Source organism: Chenopodium quinoa, unplaced genomic scaffold (genome assembly GCF_001683475.1).
Source record: "Chenopodium quinoa cultivar QQ74 unplaced genomic scaffold, ASM168347v1, whole genome shotgun sequence".
Classification (NCBI taxonomy): domain Eukaryota; kingdom Viridiplantae; phylum Streptophyta; class Magnoliopsida; order Caryophyllales; family Amaranthaceae; genus Chenopodium; species Chenopodium quinoa.
In genome coordinates, this window is record NW_018744537.1 from 136,331 (window position 1) to 151,837 (window position 15,507).

General features: G+C 41.6%; 1 protein-coding gene across 1 annotated transcript; it reads right to left on the bottom strand.

Annotated features, from left to right (window-relative positions):
• Window positions 1-4,972: 4,972 nt before the first annotated feature.
• Window positions 4,973-7,775, bottom strand: LOC110698431 (embryogenic cell protein 40-like). The gene is made up of 2 exons (XM_021875852.1): window positions 6,709-7,775; window positions 4,973-5,510 (listed from the first exon to the last, which is right to left on the bottom strand). Exons 1-2 carry the CDS (start codon window positions 7,603-7,605, stop codon window positions 5,274-5,276), a joined length of 1,134 nt encoding a protein of 377 aa, XP_021731544.1. The 5' UTR covers window positions 7,606-7,775; the 3' UTR covers window positions 4,973-5,273.
• Between the last annotated feature and the right edge of the window lie 7,732 nt (window positions 7,776-15,507).

Genomic DNA, 15,507 nt, shown 5'->3' on the forward strand with positions numbered 1-15,507 from the left:
CGCCTGCAAGTTTGTTATAACATACTTCTTCATTATGTTATTTCCTCACATGTAATGAATGCTTTAAATAGCTTTTCTGGTTGTTAGTTCTCTCTCTCTTCTTCTTCCCTTTTCTCCCTAAATTTCGTTTTCCTCTTCTATAAAATTCTCTGTAAATTGCTGAAGTTCATCATTGGAGTTAACTGTGTTCATTAGATTTTCTGGTCTTTGAATATTTGTTATGGTATCAAAGCCTAACAAGGTCAGTTGTTCGTTTTTCGATTGCGTTGAAGTTTTCGCTCAGATTTATCGATTTTTGTGGTTGATATTCTGGTTGCTATATAATTTTTTGAGTACTTAGAACTCTGTTGATTGTTTGGTTGAAGTGTTGATTGATTGATTGGAGTTATTTTTTGGGGTGAATCACTGATTTGTTGAAGTAAATTCGAGTTAGTTCAATTTGAATCTATTTTTTTTTTATTGAATTTTTCGACCAAAGGAATACCTAGATCATCTCACCATGCCTGAATCAAATAATCTTGTTCTCACAAGTGATCCTTCTAGTGTCTACTTCATCCATCCCTCAGAAAACCCTGCCAATCCTCTAGTTACAGAAAAATTTACTGGAGAAGGCTATAATGAATGGAAGAGAAGCATGATTACAACTCTTTTTGCCAAAAATAAGTTGAGTTTTATTGATGGAACATTGTTAAGGCCAACTTCTGGACCTGAGGATCAAGCATGGGATCATTGCAATGCAATGATCACAAGTTATATTCTGCATTCAGTTGATAGCAACATAGCTAGGAGTGTTTTGTATTTCACTTCTGCAAGGGAAATCTGGAAGGATCTTGAGGAGAGGTATTCACAAAGTTCAGGTCCTCAATTGTATACCTTACAGCAATCTTTGAGTGAATTATCTCGATGTTCAACTCCTATTGCTTAGTTTTTCACAAATATCAAAGCTATATGGGATGAAATTAATGGTGTGAATCCTATACTAGTGTGTACATGTAGTGGTTGTACATGTGATTTGACTCAGAAGATTGTGAAACAGCAGTAGGAAGAGAGACTAGTTCAGATGTTGATGAAGCTGGATGGTAGATATGCTGGTATGAGAACAAACATTTTGATGATGCAACCTCTGCCAAATATCTCAGTGGCTTATAGGTTATTGATGCAAGAAGAAAAACTAAGACAAGCTAGCATGCTAGATGATAGAAATAACATGGAATTTGCAGCTGATGGAAGGAGGTACAATCAGTACTATATACCTCCAAGACCTGCATGAAATGTCAGATACCAGAACACAGGACATATGAGGCCAACCACTAATTTTTCTTCAGGAAATGGAGGATTTGTGCCTAATATGAGGTGAAATTCTGGTCTATTTTGTGGTCATTGTAAGATGACAGGACACACTATAGACAAGTGCATCAAGATACATGGATATCAGGCAAACTTTGGTTAGAACAAGTACAAGGGCAAGAAGATTGCTACAATAGTTTATGGAGATGAGGAGGCTGAAGGTGACAACAGCTTTAAGACTGCTCACATTTCTATGGGGCAGTACAATCAGTTTCTTAATCTGGCGAACCAGGAAGATCAACATTCTAGAGGCAACAGTGCTACAAGTGTGTAACATGGGTCACAATCTTCTGGCCAGCTTATGTTGCAGGGACCTGTTTTTTGACCTGATTCTTCTATAGATTTGTTTGATACTTATCATAAATACAAAGTATCCAAACATTATCACTGTGGCTGATGGAAAACAAGTGGTAGTTGAACACATAGGAATTGTTAAGTTCCAAAATGGGATAGAGCTGAAAAAATGTGTTACATGTCCCTGGTTTTCAGTTCAATTTGATATCCACACAAAAATTATGCAAAGATCTTGGTTGTGACATAAAGTTCACACAAGATACTTGTGTTATTCAGGATCCTGTACAAAACTCTTCCCTGGTTAGCTAGAATCTGGCTTATATGCTGTAGCAGAAGGAGATGAATCTCAACAACATAATAAGGCAAGAAAAACTGGTATGATTTCTGTCTCGAGTTCAGAAGATGCTAAACTTTGGCATTTAAGGCTAGGTCACATGCCTTTTCAATAAACTGCATCATGTTAAGGATATGTTTTCTTGTAATATAGAACATGACATTATTTTTCAAATATGTCTTAAGGCAAGATAGACTAGGCTTCCCTTCCCTAAGAGTCATATTAAGAGTTCTGCCAGTTTTGAACTTCTTCATATAGACACTTGGGGTCCTTACAAGTTAAGCACACATGAGGGTTTTACTCTATTTTCTTACCATTGTTGATGATTACTCAAGAAGTACATAATTTGATGCTGTGAAAATCATGGAAAATTTTGCTATACTTGTTCAAAACCAGTTTAATGCAAGTATAAAGTGTATAAGATCCGATAATGCTAAAGAGCTGTGTGAGGGTGAAATGTTAGTTTTCTACCAGAAACATGGTATAGTGCATCAAAGGAGCTGTATTGGCACACCTCAGCAAAATGGGGTGGTAGAAAGAAAGCATAGGCATCTGTTAGAGACTACTAGGGCTCTATATTTTCAGTCAAAGGTTCTTGACCAGTTTTTGGGAGAGTGTTTGCTTGCTGCAACACATCTCATTAACATAATGCTATTAAGCTCAATTGGTTTTGCTAGTCCTTATGAATGGCTATTTGGCACAAAACCTGTCATAGATCACTTGAGAGCCTTTGGCTGCCTTTGTTATGCTTCAACTCTCAAATCACATAGAACCAAGTTTCAACCAAGAATTGTTCCTTGAATTCTTGTTGGCTATCCACCAAAAGGCCTATAAGCTATTTGATCTTGAGAGTAAGAAAATTTTCATCTCTAGATATGTAATTTTGCATGAGAAGCACTTTCCTTACCATTTCTCTTCACCAAACCTAAACCCTTTTTCTTACCTACAATCACTCCTTTTACCCTAGACACAGACTTCACTGTCCCTGAACCTTTTGTTCTACATACAGACAACTTACCTCATACTCCACCCAATAACCCTAACACACCACAAAATACACCACCTTATACTTCACCCAATAACCCTACAACTCATGACATTCCTGATTTTGCAGTAAACATAGATCTTGTCATTGATCCAGTTCCTTCTCAAACAAATCCAGTTCCTATAAGACAGTCTTCCAGACTTGTCAAACCCCCATCTTGGATGATTGATTATGTTACTGGTGCGGTTCATCTTTGATGACCTACCTTCACCTCATAAGGCCTTAATTTCTCAAATTGGTGAAGTTACAGAGCCAACTAGTTATTTTGAGGCATCATAGAATCCTGACTAGGTATCTGCTATGCAAAAGGAAATTCAGGCACTTATGGATAACATACATGGGATCTGGTACAATTACCTAAGGGCAATAAGGCAATAGGATGCAAATGGGTGTACAAGTAAAACTCAAAGCAGATAGGACCATTGAAAGGTTCAAAGCCAGACTTGTGGCTAAAGGTTTCACTCAAAGATATGGGATTGACTTTGAGGAAACCTTCTCACCTGTGGTTAAAATGGCTATAGTAAGATGCTTACTCTCTTTGGCTGCCAGCAAGCATTGGTATTTACATCAACTTGACAAAAACAATGCCTTTCTGCATGGCAAACTTGACAGAGGAAGTTTACATGAAGGTCCCTGATGGCATTCCTAATCCAGATGTTCTTGTTTGCAAGTTGAAAAGATCACTATATGGACTTAAGCAAGCTTCTAGACAATGGTTTGCTAGGTTGAATTTTGGATTGCTTAGTAAAGGGTTCACTCAATCCAAGAATGATTATTCACTTTTCTTGAAGAAAGCTGATACTGATATCACTATTGCTGTCATCTATGTAGATGATATCATCTTTACTGGAAGTGATACTGCTACAGTCCTTGATCTTAAGACACACTTACATCATGTCATCAGTATCAAGGATTTGGGGAGACTTAATTTCTTCCTAGGAATTGAAGTTACACATACTCCTCAGGGAATTATCTTGTCTCAAAGAAAATTCACTAAGGAGTTACTTCAGGATTGTTTTTTGGATGTTTCAAAGACAGCAAAGACTCCTCATCCTGTCAATCTACCGGGTCGGCGGGTCATCGGATCGGGTCAACCGGGTCGGGTGTTTTTGAACACCCCTAATGTCTGCTACTGCTTCAGAGATCACTTGGCTGGTTAGATTATTGCAGGAGCTTGGTAATTCTGATTTGTTGCCTGTAAAGCTTAACTGTGATAATCAAGTTGCTATACATATTGGGAAGAACCCTGTCTTCCATGAGAGGAAAAAAACATATAAAATTGACTGCCATTTCACCAGGGATAAGGTGCTTGAAGGCCTTATTGAACTTTCTTATGTTTCAAGTGCTGATGAGTTGGCTGATTTGCTCACTAAGCCATTGTCTGCTGCTCAACATGTTGAACTCAGTTCCAAGCTAGGACAAATTGATTCTCAATCACCTTCTAGCTTGAGGGGGGGGGGGGGGTATACAGATTCTACTTCTGCCAGCTCAGCAAGTGCCACGTCTGCAAGTTTGTTATAACAAACTTCTTCATTCTGTTATTTCCTATGTAATGAATGCTTTAAATAGCTTTTCTAGTTGTTAATTGTCATAATAACAATTACAGAAACTTCTTTTTCTAAAAGTTCTCTCCCTCTTCTTCTTCCCTTTTTTCTCCCCTTCTTCTCCCTAAATTTAAGTTCATCAATGGAGTTAACTGTGCTCTTCAGATTTTCTGGTCTTTGTATATTTTGTCATATATATAATACAATTAGATCATATATACCTTTAAGTAACTTGGTGATTGCAAAGTAAATTAACTCGGTCTTTAAATTAGCTAAAGACCTAAAATACACATAGATCATCTATATCAAACAGCATTACTAAAGTAATTCGCCACCAAAAGTTGCTAAAATCGTCAACCATTGTACTGTGCACAGGTCATCCTTTCATGAAAATAACCACCAGAAAGAAAAGGTAAAACATTGCTTATGAAATTTAAGGTACATTCATCACATTAGACAATTGAAATTCAAAACACTCTTTAAATGGAAAGTTTCACACATTCGAAAACCCTAAAAACGAACAAAAGAAAATTACATCTCAACATCTAGAAGCACAAACTAACCCTGCGCATACTAGTAGATGCACATAGATTATTCAACATACAACAAAATTAAAAGCCTTCAACTCTGGCCTGTACATGAGGTCACATCCAAAGGTACAAAATGGCAAAAACTATAACGAAATTGAAAAACCGAACTCCATAACTAACTAGTGGTGGCCAGGCAACTTGTCCTTAATCTTGTCCATTAGACCTTTCTTCTCAGCGGGCTCATCCTCATGGTGCTGGATTGTGGTAGTGGTGGTTGTGGCCATGGTGGTTGTCGCGGTATGGTCTACCTCCTGATCCTTGTGCTTCCCACCCGGCATTAACTTATCCTTGATTTTCTCCCCCAATCCTTTCTTCTTCCTTCTCCCACCCGTGGGTGTATGTCCTTCTTCCTCGGACTACAGCAAATTCAACAAAGAATATATTGCATTGAGATTAATTAAATGAAATTCAACAATTGAGTATTTTATTTTATATCCAATTTTTAGACTACAATCATATAATGTGTGTGAAGCTCAAAGATTCCATAACACTTAAAAAAAAAAAAAAATCATGTATATAAAATTTTAGAGCTCATGACTATTTATTTTTTATTTATAAAAGATAAGGGGGGAAAAAAAAAAAAAGCCTTATTAGATAACCGGGAAAATTTTAAAAGCTCATACTACAATTGACATAAAAATATAGTACATAAAAATTTTGATACGATGTACTAGGACTATTACTCGTATTAGGGGCCGACCTATTCATGTGCACAGTGATATACATGACTCACCAATAAAAGAAAAAAAATTGATTTCATGATTTTTGCCCTGCTTTCTTTTATAATTAAAGAGACCTATTATATTCAATAATCTCTCAAGTTATCTCAGCTTTTTTTTTTTTTCATAAAAAAATAATAACTTTTGCCTCTATTTATATCTTGTATTTGTGCAACCAATTTTAATATTTTCCCTCAAAGCTTATCAATTAAGTAAAAAATCATAAAGTTAATGTAATACTCCGTAGTTTTATAGTACCATTTGTTTATAACATGTTATTTTTAGTACTTTCGACCTATAAGATTGAATTTTTAAGTATTATTTGGTGGTAGTATGAATTTTTATGTCCTATTTTGGATTGAAATTTATTTGGTGAAATATTATTGTTATAGATCTGGAAAAAAAATTTGTATTTTCACAAGTGATTTGAAAGTGACTCACCATCTCGAAAATCATGAATCCGCCACGGACTCATATCTGCCTTAGAAAAATGGTTACTTATTTTTAGGTCAAAGTTTAAATTTCTTTGACTAAATATATATTGTCAGTTTCACTCATAAACATATACATCAAAAAATCATCGTATGAATCCTATTACATTCGTCTTCACGAGTATTTTAAATGTATCAAATATTTATACACGCATGCAATTATAAAGGATATTAATTGTCAAAATGTTTGTTTTTTAAGGGAGAGCACAACAAATTAGTTAGTTTACACATTTTATTTTAACAAATTACTATTTATCAAACATGGAGTCATGGAGAGAAATTTTCTTGCAATATTATGAAATGAAACGATATATTGCATGAAGTTACTAAGAATATATACTAACCGATTCACCGGAGCTCGTGCCACTTCGTCGAATCTCTTTAGTAACAATACCAACAGCAGTCCCTCCTGGCTGATCTCTCCTCGGCTGGTGCTGCCCGCCTCCCAAAACATCTCCTAGCGTCCCAGGGGCACGGTGTCCGGGCTCATCATGACCATGCATGCCGCCACCGAGAGTCGCGGACGGCATCCCGCTAGTCATGGGACCTCCATGAGTTCCATGAGCTGCGCCACCAAGTGTCGAAGATTGCATCCCAGTGGTCAAGGGATTTTTTGGTAACACGGCATCACGAGTGGCAGAAGAGTGCGTCCCATGGGTGGCCGTAGAACTGTCATGTCCCACGCCACCATGAGTCCACCCGTGGGTGTCTGAGAGGTTGTCATGTCCCACGCCAGTATGAGTCGTAGTAGACTGCATCCCATGGGTGCCTACGCCGTGGGTGCCCATGAGATTGTCATGTCCCACGCCACCACCATGAGTCTTATTAGACTGCATACCATGGATACCCATGGGATTGTCATGTCCCACGCCACCATGAGTCGTAGTCGTAGTAGAGTGCGTCCTATGGGTACCCATGAGATTGTCATGTCCCACACCACCACCATGAGTTGCAGCCCCGCGGGCGCCCATGAGACTACCCATGAGATCGTCATGTCCCACGCCACCATGATTACCCCCGCGGGTACCCATGGTACTGTCATGTCCTACGTCACCATGAGTCGCAGTAGAGTGCAACCCGCGGGTGTCCACGGGGTTACCATGTTCATCAGTACAAGCGACGCCGGTGAGATGAATGGGATGGCCATGTTCATCAGTAAGCTTAACTGGATGACCATGCTCGTCCGTCAGCTCAACCGGATTACCATGCTCATCCCTTAAATGTTGTTGTTGTGATGCCATCTTCTCCTAACAAAAACACAAATTTTTTTCCTATATGATTTTTCTTACACTACTTCAAGTAACTTTTTTATTTTTACTTTGCTCTAACTTTGGATAGTGATATGATTTTAATTTAGAAAGAGGATAACAATATGATGAAAGAGGTGATAGAGATATAGACAAATTACGTTGCATGGAACAAATAGAGTAGTGGAGCTTTGTGTATGGTTTAGAGAAGAGAGTAAACACGTGTTTGATAGATATCGTGAGGTGCTTCCACGTTTGTAATTATATGGTTGATTAGTGTCTTAGTGCAAGGTTAACACGTGCTACGGATGTTTTCGGTTGGCTGATGACTATTGAGTTGGGATGTTTTCGGGTAAGCTCTACGCTGCAAATACATCTACTTGTATTATTATACATTTAAATGTATCATGTGCACGATTCACTAGTTGAAAAATATGCTTATTTATCTTGTTTAAACTTATTATTCTATGCTCATTTTTGTTTAAACTTATCTTATTTATACTTATTATCTTAAATTATTTACACCGTATCCATAAATTATTATTAATGCAATAACTTAATTACTATTATTTTTTTTTATGGCAGAACTTAATTACTATTAATGATGAGTATCAAAACTTTTGTATGAATTAGATAAGTAAAGCAAAACTGAGCTTATTAAATTAACAACTGTATGAAAAATAGTTTTGAGATAAGCATAATTTTGCTTATTTTAATGAAAAAAATTGCACTTTTCAATAGATAACTTGCAGGGGAAAGAGTTAAATTCCAAGTTAAGAGATGTTAAGGAAAATCATATCACCAAATTAAACAATATAAAAACCTTGTATAATGTATATTATGATATGGAGTTACACTTATATTAGGATATATTCCCCTTATTTTAAGATTGTTTTAATACAAATAAGATAAGAGAATTAAAATTCAAGTGACAAGAACACTCTTTTGAGCTAAGTCTCTTGAAAGTGAAATTTTTATAGTACACCCAAGTGTACCATGCTTGGTACACTAGATGAAAAACTATAGTAATTTTGTTGTTTTTTTTAGAAAAAAGAAAAATCAGTTTTTAAATATGTCTTGCTTAATTGAAGGAATTTGTTAATTATATCCATATTTACAACTTTCAAAATATTAATCTCCATAATTCTCGATAATTTAATTTGTGAAATATAGAGAGAATTCGTTTAGAGAGAGAATTGACGGTGCGTGGTGAATTTCATCACGATTATGATCGAAGATCTCATAATAATGCTTATTAGAATGATACTTTTGAAAATGAAGGTTGAATTAAGGAGTTCATGACCAAATAAGAAGGTAGTTTTTAGAATTTTTTATTTTAAATTTCATAATTTTGGTGTTATTGATGAAAATGATGATTTTTATATTATTATATTTTTTATTATTATTATTGTTAACAAATTCGTTATTGAAAGTATATAATTTTCAATTAATTTTAGTTTCTACATTTTTTTTCTTGAATTCGTGTTATTTCTAAGGTTGAAGGATGATGTTCTTCATATTATGATGAATGTTCTTTTAAAATTAAATAGAATGAAATATATACTTTCTAGTCTGATCAATATATGTTTATTGAGTCTGAACTATATGTTCTTTTTACATAACAAAATATGTTCATTAATGTATGTAGATTAAAAATGTTCCTTGGATTTTAACAATACGAAGTATGTTCTTTTTACTTGAATAGTATGTTCTTATACTTTTATATAATCATCCAATGCATGGTTTATTATCAATTTTGATATTTGATGAATCTATATATTAAATTTGAGATTTAATGTTTATTTTCAATTTTGATATTTGATGAATCTGTATATTAAATTTGAGATCAATCTGACAAAGGTTGAGGAGCGATGTTCTTTTTAAATATGGTTAAGTTCATTGTTATCAAACTAATTGCTCTGAAATCAATGATGAATTTTAATTTAATTCACATGTTCTATTTAAATATTACTTATATATATATATATATATATATATATATATATATATTTTTGTGAAGCCAAGAAAGCATAATTATATTAAATCAATTTCTGCCAAAGTATGAAGGCTTTGGGGAAAAGAGTTCGTACAAATAAGTTCCGAGTTTGCATTCACAACCCATCGAGCAACCAAGTGAGCTAATGAATTACCACTCCTTTTCACATGCTTACATTGGAAAAAATTAAACAAATTACTAACAGTAGAGATATCCTCATAAAGAAGAAAAATAGGAGCATGCCCCTTTTGCCTAGACTGAATAGCACGAGTTACTTGCAAAGCATCACACTCAGAGGACCACTTCATCATAGCCAAGCCTATATCCAAGCTCCACCCCAAAGCGCGCAGCACCAGCCTCTACCATATATAACCGGACTCTAGTGAACATCAATGTGCTTCATAGCAGCTGGTAACAGATGCCCTCTTGACCCTCTAATCACTGCTCCAAATTTTATCCCCTGCACTGCATCACATGAGCATCTACATTAATTTTCACCCTTCCACTCAACGGGGGCTACCAAGATCCTCTCAAAGCAGGAGAAGACCCCCCACTTGGCTTGCAAACTTTAACATTATAAGCACAATAGTCGTAGAAAATCTTCACAAACCCAGTGCCAATACGCACAGCATCAACACTAGTTCCACCCTTGAAAATGGGCTATTTCTACAATGCCATATAGCCCAAGCCAGAGAAGCAAAAACACTCAGGCGTTCTTTGCTAACCATCACAGCCATCCATAGAAGCCTAGCATCAAAAGAGGTTGTAGGAGCAGTATTTAATGAATCACCAAAGCCACTCCTCTCCCATATCGCCACTGCATAAGTACAACTAAATAGTGAATGCATGATGGACTCATCATCACATCCACATATAGAGCAGCGAGAAGAAGCACTTATGTGGTGCCTATGAAGCACTCCCATTACTGCCAACAACCCCTTACACGCACTCCATAAAAAATGGTTGAGTTTAGGAGGACCTCCAACACTCCAAATCAACTTCCACAAGGAATTAGAATTTTCCCCATGGAATAGATCCTGTTTGGGTCCAATTTAGTCCAATTGGGCCTGGTCACTGAATGATCCAATTAAAAGCCCAAGGCAAAGGTTCAACTCTCCAAATATGCTAAAGTCAAAAATCAACATCCTCAAAGCCATGTCAAGGTCAGTCAACGGCCCAATCAGCTTGGCCCAGCCCAACTGATTTCCGGGCCCAATCCGCCTCCTTCATTAGCCAAGGTATAAAAGCCAACAATTTGGTCAATTCTTGGTAAGAAGAGTAAGACAAAAAAGACAAAGACAATAAAGCCTCAAGCAACTAAACTCTTGCACAGCTTTCTCTCTCTAATATACTGACTTAAGCATCGGAGGGGCCTTCCTCGGCGTCCCCCCCGAGGCTAGTTTACGTGTATTTGTCGTGCAGGAAACCCTCGGCACCTGCGTCGTTCGGACCGAGACCAAGTTCCCTCAAGATAAAAGGATCTTCCGAGATTCGATTGTTTTCATCCGAAACAATTTGGCGCCGTCTGTGGGGAACGCTACTAAATTTCGCGTCAGTCATCAAACACTCCGGCAGTCGCCATGACTAAGAGTGGAAAGAGTTCCAAGAAGGCTAAGAAGGGAGGAGGCCGGATTACGGTGAGGGAACGCCAGCCGGTTTATCCCTCCCCGGAGCAAGCCTCTTCCGAATCGGAGGCCCCCATTTCTCCGGAAAGGGAAGCCTCAAGAGGTCCTAGCCTCCAGGAGGAGAACACCTCGCACCACACTCGGCAGCCGGGGCCATCCCCGAGACCGAGTGGCTCAGGTGCGAGGAACTCCCCGCCGCGCCATAGCGTGCAATCCAGGTCACATCCGCAGGAGACTCCTCCCTCCGGACCCTCCACCGAGGAAGTGGCCAGAGCAGTGGCCATCTGCATGGAGTTCCTTAAAGCTCAAGGGGCTCCAATCCAGATGCCTGATGATCACCAGCCGAGAAACCTGAAAAGGAGGATCGGTCAGGATGATGGTGGACAAGTTCCACCACATAGACAGCTCGGCCAGAGGTGGCGAGGGGACACCCGAAACTCCAGTAAGGAGAGGAGGAGGAACCCTCAACCCTCTGACCACTCTGAAGCTCAGAATTCTATGGGGCCCTCCAAGGACCCGGAATTCGCCCGCCGAAGCATTCACGAACGCTTGGGTTCGAGGGAGGTGAGTGTGCATAGCCGCCTCACCTTCCCAGAGGATACCGGACCCCACCCAACCTTGTCTCAGCCGGGGACGAAAACCACTTCCACCTCTGAGAGAGGAGGGAGCGAGGTCCCTGAGGCTGGGTACAAGGGGAAGGCGGTCATGGTTCCATCGAACTCGCCCTTCCAGAAGTGGATTCTGGAAGAGCATGTGCCAACGGTCAAAATCCCGGCACATATTACTTACGATGGTACCTCAGATCCTAAGGATCACGTTGCCTCTTACGAGGGGCACATGTATCTGAACCCGAGGTCTGAGGCTACCTGGTGTAAATACTTTCCTACGACCCTCAAAGGTGTTGCCCAATCCTGGATCACCAAAGGGCTCAAGGAAGGCTCCATAACCGGTTGGAACGACCTCTCCAACAAGTTCAAGAGCAAATTCTCTACGGCCAACCGCCGAGAGAAGACCACTGCAGAGCTAATGAGTCTGCAGCAGGCGGAGGACGAGAGCCTCCGCGACTATCTGACTCGCTTCAGCAACGAGTCATCCGGAATCACGAGCCTGGATCAAGGCCTGGCCGTGTTCGCGCTACGGAACGGCCTCCAAGCTGGAAAGTTCCTGGACTTCATGGTCATGCATCCCCCGCAGACCCTGGAGGAAGCCTTGGAAGCATCGGATAGGTTCATCCGAGCCGAGGAGTGGAACAGATCCAGGTCTCAGTCTCGTCCGAGAATTGAGAAGCCGAAAGGGCAGCAGCCCGAAGTCTCGGCGCAGAGGAAAGGGAAGGCTAAGGCCTCAGAACCGTCCTCTGCTGCCGAGCCGAAGAAGGAAAGACACTTTCCCTACACGGGAAGGTACGATTCATACACTCCACTCTCCCTTCCCCGTGCTAAGATTTTCAGCACGACGAAGGACGAGGGGAGATTCAAAAAAACCTCGTCCGTTGCCTCCCTGGCATCAGACGAGGGAAAGGACCAGTGGTGCGAGTTCCATGACTCACCCGGACATCGCACCGAGGACTGCGTCCAGCTGAAGGACCAGATTGAGGATCTGGTCCGCAAGGGGTACCTGAGCCAATACCTCGCGGACAGGCGCGAGGAGAAAAAAGCTGAAAAAGATTCTCGGCAGGACCTCAACTTCGCTCGGAAGAAGGATAAGGGACCTCAGGGCAAGGAGTCCCTCGACATCCTAGTTATTTCCGGGGGAATCTCGCGAGGCACAGCCAAACGCCAACTGAGGGGTCTAACCCATCAGATTCATCAGGCTGAGCTTCGGCAGTCCCAGTCACCGGCGCCGAACATCCTGTTCACAGCCGAAGACTGTGAGGGGGTGGTATACCCCCACGATGACCCACTAGTAATCATTCTGGGCATCGCCAACCGCAACGTCTGGCGGACCCTCGTCGACGGCGGTAGCGGGGCGAACATCCTCTTCCGAGGAGCGTTCGACCAGCTGAGGATGGGAGCCGAGCACCTGGACCCCGCACCCTACCCGGTGTCTGGATTCAACGGCTCTTCATCGTATCCTGACGGGAAGATTACACTTCCTGTCACCATCGGCGAAGGCCGAGCAGCTAGGAATATCATGGCCGAATTTTTGGTCGTAGATGCTCCATCTGCATACAACGTGATCATGGGGAGACCCCTCATTCACGGCATTCAAGGAGTCGTCTCCACGTATCATCAAATCATGATATACGTTTCAGACGAGGGACGCTCCGAGAAAATAAAGGGCAGTCAAAAAGAAGCCCGCCGATGCAATCACCTCAAGCCATCCACGTCTCGCCGAGGCGACCGTGGCGATGGGGAGGAAAAGCACCGGGGCCGAAACGCCAAAAAGCCGAGAGGCTCAGACGTTTCGGCTAATGAAGCCCCAGACAACGAGAAAATCTGATGGGGGCCAAGAGGCTGACTCCGCCTCAGAGCCGAACGACTCTGATGGCCAGCCGCGGTCAGGAAAGTCTGCTAATATTGATAGCAGGCCGGAATTCGAGGAATCCAACTCTAAGAGCATGGAAACGGATGACCTGACCGAGTCAATAGAACTGACCGTAGGAGATCCGAACAGATGTGTTAGCATTGGGTCGTCACTGGAGCCAAACACCCGTGCGGCACTCGTCCAACTCCTACGGGCCAGTGGAGACGTGTTCGCCTTCTCAGCCGCAGAAATGCCCGGGATTGATCCGGACTTCGTCTCCCATAGGCTTAATGTCGACCCCTCCAGTCGACCCATTAAGCAGAAAAAAGCGGAACTACTCCGCCGAAAAGAACCAGAACATCGCAGCTGAGGTCGATAAGCTCCTAGATGCTGGGTTCATTGAACCCTGTCAGTATCCGGAGTGGCTGGCCAATGTTGTAATGGTTCAGAAGGCAAATGGTAACTGGAGGATGTGCGTTGACTTCACGGACCTGAATAGGGCATGTCCCAAGGACTCCTATCCGCTGCCGAGGATCGACCAACTGGTCGACTCGACAAGCGGGCATGCTCTGCTCAGTTTCATGGACGCATTCTCGGGATACCATCAGATCTTCATGCACCCCGAGGACCGAGCTAAAACAGCGTTCATAACAAGTTCCGGGTTGTACAATTACAGAATGATGCCCTTCGGATTGAAAAATGCGGGGGCAACATATCAGAGGTTGGTTGATCAGGTTTTCGCCGAGCAAAAAGGCCGAAACATGGAGGTTTATGTTGACGACTCAATCGTCAAAAGCATAAAAGAAAAAGATCATGTCACGGACCTAGCCGAAACCTTCGCCACCCTCAGAAAAATACAAAATGAAGCTGAATCCGAAGAAATGTGTCTTCGGCGTGAAGTCAGGCAAGTTCCTCGGCTTCATGGTCAGCAAGAGGGGGATTGATGCAAACCCCGCCAAAGTACAAGCTGCTTTAGACCTCCCCGAGCCGAAGACAAAAAGGGATATTCAGCGTCTAGCCGGGAGAATGGCTGCCTTGTCCAGGTTCATCTCACGAGCCTCAGACAAAGGGCTCCCTTTCTTCAAGGCGCTGAAGCTCCAAAATTCAAAAGGCATTGAATGGGGAGACGACCAAAAGTCAGCCTTTCAGCAGCTCCGTGAACACCTGGCTCAACTCCCAACACTGGCAAGGCCAGTCGTAGGAGACATCCTATACTTATACGTGGCGGTCAGTCCAGCCACGGTAAGCGCGGTGCTGCTAAGGGAAGAAGAAAAAGTTCAACAGCCGATCTATTTCGTCAGCCACACCCTGACGGATGCCGAGACGCGCTACCCATTGTTAGAAAAAGTGGCTTATGCAGTGGTGGTGGCTGCTCGGAAGTTGCGACCCTATTTTGATTCTCATCAAATAGCGGTTCTAACTGATCAGCCGTTAGAGAAAGTCCTCGGCAAGGTTGAAAAATCCGGTAGACTAGCAAAGTGGGCTTTCGAGCTCACCGAGTTCAGTATCGGTTATCAGCCGAGAACAGCCATCAAGGCGCAAGCCTTGGCAGACTTCTTGGCCGAGTGCTCCTATCAGGAAACTCTGGATGCAAGGAGGAAAATCTGGACCGTCTTCACGGATGGGTCCTCCACCGTGAACGGGGGGCAGGGGTCGTCATTACCTCTCCCGAAGGCAAAAACCTTCGAGTATGCACTAAAATTTTCATTCAAAGCCTCTAACAACGAGGCCGAATATGAAGCAGCCATTGCTGGCTTAGACCTGTGCATATCGTTGGAAGCCGAGCATGTCTACCTCAAGACAGATTCTCAG